General features: G+C 41.9%; 1 protein-coding gene across 1 annotated transcript; it reads left to right on the plus strand.

The window, feature by feature from the left end:
• Nucleotides 1-1,477: 1,477 nt before the first annotated feature.
• Nucleotides 1,478-7,086, plus strand: LOC133921424 (U-box domain-containing protein 5-like). Its single transcript, XM_062366281.1, has 7 exons — nt 1,478-1,736; nt 1,822-1,967; nt 2,935-3,029; nt 3,721-3,906; nt 4,172-4,279; nt 4,522-5,720; nt 5,963-7,086. Exons 3-7 carry the CDS (start codon nt 2,976-2,978, stop codon nt 6,735-6,737), a joined length of 2,322 nt encoding a protein of 773 aa, XP_062222265.1. The 5' UTR covers nt 1,478-1,736; nt 1,822-1,967; nt 2,935-2,975; the 3' UTR covers nt 6,738-7,086.
• The last annotated feature ends 431 nt before the right edge of the window (nt 7,087-7,517 follow it).

The following is a 7,517-nucleotide window of genomic DNA, read 5'->3' on the forward strand; positions in this document are numbered from 1 at the left end:
AAAATAAAAAAATAAAAAATCTCTTAAAAAAGAAGTCACTAAAAAGAACTAGAATAACTTTACAAAAAGAACAGATCTCACCAAATAAAACTGTTAGAAATGCTCTTATTACAGTGCAAGACGAGACTGATTGAAGCGGGGAAAAGAGCAAGAGATTCGATCCACCAACATGCTTTCGCGGCCGGGCCCGGCCCTGTCGGCCAACACCCAAAGCGGAGACGGCACCGATGGTTAGCCGGTCGATTCGATCGGGTGGCCCGGGGTGGTCGACAAGATGTTCACGGTCGGCCTCGCTGTCGATCGATCGATCGCGGCGGCGTCAGTGGCCCGAGGGAGCGACGCCCGCGCCTTCGCACGAAAGCAGCGGCTGGCTTTTGGCGAGGCCACGAGTTCGGTTTCCTTTTCTGAATCCTTGTTGTGTCCACCGTGCATGGTTCGGAGTTATCGGAAGCTTACTCTCGATCTCTGAGCTCCCCACGGAAAAATTAACTGCCGAAAACATTGAGCCACTCAAACCAGCTTCTGGAAGAAGTCAGCTTGAAATGGAAGCTAAGCTCTCCAAGCAAGCGCTCATTAGCGTAATAGTATATTTGTACATGTCGTCTTATGCAATATCACCTAGAAGTTTAGATGACGTGGAGGAGAAAAAGAAAGGCGAGAGAAAACGGTTGTTGTTCGGTGAAGTAATAACCTTATAAACTTAAATTTACTATAAGATTACTCTCACACCATTATATTGGCTGGTATAGATATACAACTCATAATATTTATTTATTCTAATACATAAATTAAAAGATGTAAAATTATTATAAAACAGCTGAAAATACAAATTATTATAGAAATTATCTGTTAAATCGTCTCAAAATCATAAGACTCCATAACACGACACAAATATAATTGCTCTAAACAAAGCCAATCTTGTTGGATGATCTAACTCTAAACAGGAAGCGGGCTCTATCTTAATACATCTTTTTTCTATAAGATATAAATAATTACAAATGATATGATTCACATGAATTTTAAGAAATATACCCTAATGATTAGAGCTAGTCAATGAAGCTGCTCTCATACCTTCGGTAGCTTCAGCAGAAACACGATCTTCTCCGAACAGGGTCCAAACCTACTCCTTGCTGCTAATCCGTTATCTTAATCCCTCAGTGCCCTGGGATCAGGGCGGCCGTGAGGCATGCGACGCATGCCGCGCGCGGAGGTCGGGAGGGGGTGGGTGGCCAACCGCCGGCGGGGCCGCGTCGCGCGCAATGGTGGCGTGCGGGGCGGGCCGGCGGGCCGCAGCCACAGAAACCATGGCCAGGAGCCACGCGGGCCCCGCCCACAAACAATCTGCCGAGGACACAGAGGAGGTGGCGCCATCGGGAGGTGGGCCCCACAAACCGCTAAGCCGCAGGAGACGACCGGGAAGGTGGTGTGGTTGTGGGCACTGGTCAGTCGAAGAAGAATTCGACACGAGCCCGAAAAGAATAAACAGCGGCGTGCGCGGTCCATCTCTCATCATTTCCTCCACGATTCCACCCTCTCGTTCCTCCTCCTCCTCTCCCGGCGCCATCTTTATCCATCTCGACTTCTCCAGGCAGAGCCAGGCGCGAGAGAATCAGGACCCGTGGCCAGCCTTCCCTGACCGCCTGCTCCTCGCTTGCTGATACGGGTGAGGGGATAGCCATGGTTCAGTGAGTCAGGAGGGGTTCTTGTGCTGCAGGAAAAGGAGCCTCTTTTCAGCGGTTCGTTTCGCTCCTATTCTTTCTCTTTCGATGCATCTTTGGTTCGACTCGTGATTGAGGGAGGGTTTTCCGGTTCCTGTTCCAGGGAGACAAGAAAGGAGGTCCTTTTGTTTACCCGCGTGCATCGTTTGAGTTTCTGGAGAGCGCTCTGTGCCTCAAGGTTGATTGGTTTGATTGTTTCGTCCAATAAGCACAGGGATATCTGAGCGAAAGTTAGTTCTTCTGGAGGAGGTTGGTTGCCTTCCTTTCAAGTTTGTTCTGTCTATTATGCTGCTGCTGTTGATGCATGATCATTGCCTATCTATCGGTTGTTCTACCCTCTGCTGCCTTACTTCCCCCTCTTACTAGTAATTTCAGAGGACTGTTCTATTTCTAGGAAAAGTAAGGATTTTTGCCATTTCCATGAAGGATGAACTGTCCTGTTGGCTGATTCTGTACTTGATCGAGTAATTAATTGTTTGTCTACTACTGTCCTGTTCTTTCCTGGGACCAAAGCCCCCAACTTACTACAAAATTAACTTGAAGTAATTTGTAGAAAAATGCAGTAATATGCTTATTTTCAGAAACAAATGTATTGCATTTTAACTTGACCAATTAATTGACTTTCCCATATGGTGGGAAACTGGGGTTGGCGTGGGATTAGCTCTCCTCCATTTAGCCACTGATCGCAGAATATCAAGGTACTGACTATTGGGTGCACGCATGCTAATCTTGGCCATTGTTCGAAATGTTTTTAGGTAGAGAGTTGACTCTGTAAAATGTATTTAGTTTGATAGTTGACTACTTGGCTATAACATACTCACCCTGCAATGGTAGCAGTGGATAGTTGCTAGAAACATTTTTGGCACGAACCCTTCCAAAATATCCATATTTGGTTTGCTCTATATTTTGGCTCAGGTTAAGGTTATATAGCATTGGCCAAACTATTACACAATGCAAGCGATGAATATCATATATTAAATAAAGCACAGTTGACTTTCCGTTGGTGCCATGAGCCCCCATATCGTTTGAGATTAGACATTTTTATTTGACGGAACTATTCTATCCTTCATATTTGTAAGCAACTAACCATGTATTGATCAAATGCACTTGGAGTTGATATGATCTTAACAATATTCTTCAGTGTCATGATAAGAATGGGTTCCCCTGGACTTATTTTCCAAGATTCTTCTTGACATTATGATCTTGTCTTGAACAGTTCAGGACTCCTGAGATCAAGATTGCCAGCCTTCTTCGCAGATGGAGAACGATAACAGTGAAGTGACGGGTTTATCTAGGCGCAAATCTTGCCAGGTGAAGTACTGAATTGCCTTCGTTTTTCTGACTACCATTTTGAGTTTCATTCAAACATAAACTCTATGGTCGTGTGCCACTCATGCTAGTGGAAACACTCTTGGCATATACTAAGATATTTATATTCCTTTTCATGATGCCAATGTTTGCCCTCTGTCATGGTTGGTTATGCCAATTTAAACACAAGTAAACCATTGGAAATGTCACAAAACTTGAACTAGAATGGCGTTATAAAGGAAAGAAACAAAGAGATAAATCCTCACATTTTAGGTCTTGTTTTGGTTCTTGTGGCTCTTGTTGGGTTTCATCTCTAGCCTGCCCCAACTTGCTTGGGACTAAAGGCTTTGTTGTTGCTGTGTCTGCCTTACATTGTAAGTTCTGGTGACCTGACATTAAAGAGAGGAGCTCATTTTGCCAGGAACATGTGGAATAAATAATAAATCTTATGCATGATGTAGTATGTCACTGTAAAAGCGACACATAGCTAAAGAGGGCCTAAGTTGTGGAGCTCAGCAAATGTGGTATCGCCAATTTTGTTTTCTTGCTGTAAGCTTACGTTTATTCTTCTTTATAGGTTACTGTTAGAGACCTGTTTTGTTGGATATGTATGAGTGTCACATTTGTTCTTTCCATTTCAGCTTCTTGTACCTATTATTGATGTGATTCTTGTTTAATTGTTTTGCTCTTTTAGGCTCACAGCTCAATGTGTAGTGAGCTGACAATGATGTTGGATAAAATCTCTTCTATCCTTCCATCAATAGAGGCAGCTCGACCAGGATGTAAAGCGGGTATACAGGAATTATGCAGCCTATACAATACAGTTGAGAAAGGGAAACTTATAACTCTGCACTGCATCGAATGTAGTAAGCTCTACTTGGTATGTTGTGTGGATGGGAAACAGAAGATTCCGATATTCTATATACATTGTTGAGATTTAGGGATGGGCATGGATCAATCCATGGATGGATTGGGTATCCATGGATCCACTCTAGTTCAACCTAATTAACCAACTAGACAATTTTTCTAGCTCATACTGTCTAGTTAGTTAATTAAGTTGAACTAGAGTGGATCCATACCCATCCCTATTGAGATTACCGTATTCTTTTGTGAATATTTGATGTTTTTGGATATTTCTGTTTCAGGCTATTACTGGAGAGGCAATTGTAGCAAGATGTGAAAGGATCAGAGACTCGCTTAGGAGGAGTTTGTTTCATATTCAGAATATGGTTCCACCAGCATTAGCTAATCAGGTTAGCTGATTTGGTTTGATGTTTACTCTACGTTTGTTGGTGTCGGTTAATTCAATTTTGTGGCACTATAGATTTCAGAAACAAATGTATTGCATTTTAACTTGAAGTAATTTGTTGAAAAATTGCAGTAATATGCTTATTTTCACTTGTACGTACTCTGTGGGCCTACGCATAAAATATATTGCTTTATCGTATAACCTTATTTACCCTTTGTTTGATTGTTACTACGTTACTGCATACAGATTGCCGAAGTCCATAATGATCTCCGGGATGTAAAATTTGTTCTTGATCCGATGGAGGAAGAGGCTGGCAAAGCCATTTTACAGATGCTTCGGCAGTCCGACTCAACTGAAGAACTAGAACTTGAGACATTCCTGCAGGCTGCTTCAAAGTTGGGCCTGTCATCTCCTAAAGCAATCTTAATTGAAAGACGAGCGATCAAGAAACTACTTGACAAGATTAGTGGTACTGATCCCAAAAAGGAGGGGGTCCTTCAGTTTTTTCTGTACCTCATTAAGAAGTATGGAAAGAGCATCAGACCAGACTCTGGTGAACGGAATGAGAGTTTGCAATGTGAAAGTCAGTCTTTAACTCCAAGCATAACTTCCAGTGATGCCAGTACTTGTGGAAAATGCTACACAGCAACTGACTTTCAGAGATCTGAGGATCACAGTAGAATGTCTGAAGAAGCTACACCACCTACAGAGTTCTGTTGCCCAATTTCAACAAAGCTAATGCATGATCCTGTGATAATAACATCTGGACAGACTTATGAAAGAGAATATATTGAGAGATGGTTCAATGAGGGATATGATACCTGTCCCAGGACACAGGTAAAGCTAGAGAACTTCTCGATGATCCCAAATACCTGCATGAAAGATCTCATTTGCAATTGGCGCAAAGAGCATGGTTTCACAGTTTCGGATTTTATTCCTCCAAGCGAAAATGCTTACAGTTACTTACCGGAGCAATTGCATAATTACTCTATGTCAAGTTTGCACAATGTTTCAGTACCTCTCATTACTGGAAAAGCCGGCAACTTTGTGATTGATCACAGCAGTTCATCTGTTGCATTATCTGATGCCAGTTATGTCTCAGATGCATCCCATTCCCACGGAAGGGACATGGAGGAGCCAAAAGAGATTTCTCCTTTCTCTTGGAACGCAGATTATCAAAAGTATCTATCGTTCCACAACTTCAACCAGGACATGTTCCTGAGGTTCTTTCATGAGCTGTCCATGCTCCCAGTAGAACAAGAAGGCAAGTCAATTAAAGATTTCAAGAGCATTCTTGATTGTGAAAATGAGGTTTCGTGTGCTATGGTTTCAAATGGATTTGTAGAAGCATTCCTTGAATTCTTGAAAAATGAGATTGGCAGCTACAGCGTGCAAGCTCAGAAAGCTGGATTTCAGTTTTTTCTTGCTTTTCTTTCCAGTAGCAGGTAAGAGCACTTATTCTGATAAATCTGCATCATCGCTTTGTTATCTTACATTGGGGTTCAGTACCATATATGTGCTAACAGCTTTTTTAATGATAAAAGGGCAAAGTAAGCCTAGACTTACAACCTTGCTGCTCTATCACTGCATATATGTATTCTGCTAGTTGGTTGGTCTTGGGTAGTTACTTATATTCATACATCATTTTTATGGAATTATTTTCAAATATATCTTTTTTTACATGTAGGACTAAGGTCCCATCTATGGACGAAGAAGCATTCTATCTGATCACATCCTTTCTTGACTCCGAGTTAAAAAGTGAAGCTCTGTTGATGCTGCATGAGCTGGTTCAACACTCAAAATGTCCGAAATCTCATCTGATGGCCTCTGTTGTTACTCCTCCGTTGTTCAAAATACTGGCATCGGATGATGCCGAAGGCCTTGAACTTTCCTTGAAGATTATCTGCAAGCTTTCATCTGCTGCTAATATCAAATCTTACCTAATTTCATTGGGAATAATCTCAAAACTTGCGCCTATTTTAACTGAAGGAAGGTTTGTTGAATGTTGCCTGAAGATTTTGCGAAATTTATGCGACATGGAAGAAACCACAGTCCTTATTACGAGAACTGATCGATTTCTTGGTTCTGTTGCGGAATATCTGGATACAGGAAGCCCTAAAGAACGAGAGCTTGCAGTGGTTATTCTTTTAGCAATATGTTCCCGTAGCATCGAGGATTGTTTACTTGTAATGAAGGAAGGTGTAATCCCTGCCCTTGTGGACCTGTCAGTGAATGGAACTGATGAAGCAAAAGGTTGTTCAATCAAGCTACTTCATCTTCTCAGGGATATGAGGCGAAGCGACCAGTTTAGTAACTCATGTTCCCAAGAAGTGGTTGCCACAGATGTGGTAGAGGATGCTCCTGACAGCTCAGTTCACAAGCAGCCGATATCAAAGTCATCTCGGTTTTTCCAAAGAAAGCTGAACATTTTCTCAAAACCTCGGTCACTTACTCTGTTTTGATAACTGGTAAAGGGTTGTACGAGTTGGTAGTCCTTGTACGTGCTACAACACTAACCACCTTTTGTACAGATGTTAGCAGTTGTATTGTCCAAGTGAAATGCTTGATGAGATGATATTTGTTTCATCCTCATGTATTTCAGTAGAGTTTTATTAGTTGTTATGGCATCTTGCTGTGTGTAAAATTTGTAGGTATGGTGCATATTTTTTCGGTGGATAGTTAAGTCTTTTTGTATTCCGCTGTTCCAAGGTATCTGCAATGCCTGACAAGAATGTTTTGTTTACTTGTGTGACCAATGCAGGATTCTATCTGTTCACCCCTTTTTTTCGACATTCTTAATTTTGCTTTTTACATGGTTGCGTGATGGACATGTTTGGTGTGTATGAACTCAAGAACATTAGGTTTAACCCTCCTACGTGATAACTACTCTACATCATATATATTTTTTTATAGATAGTATAAAACTATTTATAGATGTGTTCTTTTCCTTCTTACAATCTTAGTTCTCCTCTATTTATATAGTAGGAGTGGTATAACTGTGTCAACAACATGACTGATCTAATCCTGATGAAACCAACTACCCCTGGCATTGGTCGATCGACTTGCCCTATCCCATTGCCTCACACCACATCCTCGCCTGTGATGCTATCCTATCGGTCATATGGCGCCACGCCTGTCTATAACGTCATCCCATAGCATTTAATGCTACGGGATGGGACACTGCCCATCTAAGCTGGCCAAGATTGTATTTACTGGAGGGTATGCCCGGGGAAGAAAAACAC

This window comes from Phragmites australis, chromosome 6 (genome assembly GCF_958298935.1).
Source record: "Phragmites australis chromosome 6, lpPhrAust1.1, whole genome shotgun sequence".
Classification (NCBI taxonomy): domain Eukaryota; kingdom Viridiplantae; phylum Streptophyta; class Magnoliopsida; order Poales; family Poaceae; genus Phragmites; species Phragmites australis.

Bases quoted from the DNA above. Each gene is read 5' to 3' on its own strand.
- LOC133921424 (XM_062366281.1), top strand. From the start codon at position 2,976: ATGGAGAACGATAACAGTGAAGTGACGGGTTTATCTAGGCGCAAATCT. The intron at 3,907-4,171 runs GTATGTTGTGTG...TTTCTGTTTCAG, and splicing joins AATGTAGTAAGCTCTACTTG to GCTATTACTGGAGAGGCAAT. The intron at 4,280-4,521 runs GTTAGCTGATTT...TACTGCATACAG, and splicing joins CACCAGCATTAGCTAATCAG to ATTGCCGAAGTCCATAATGA.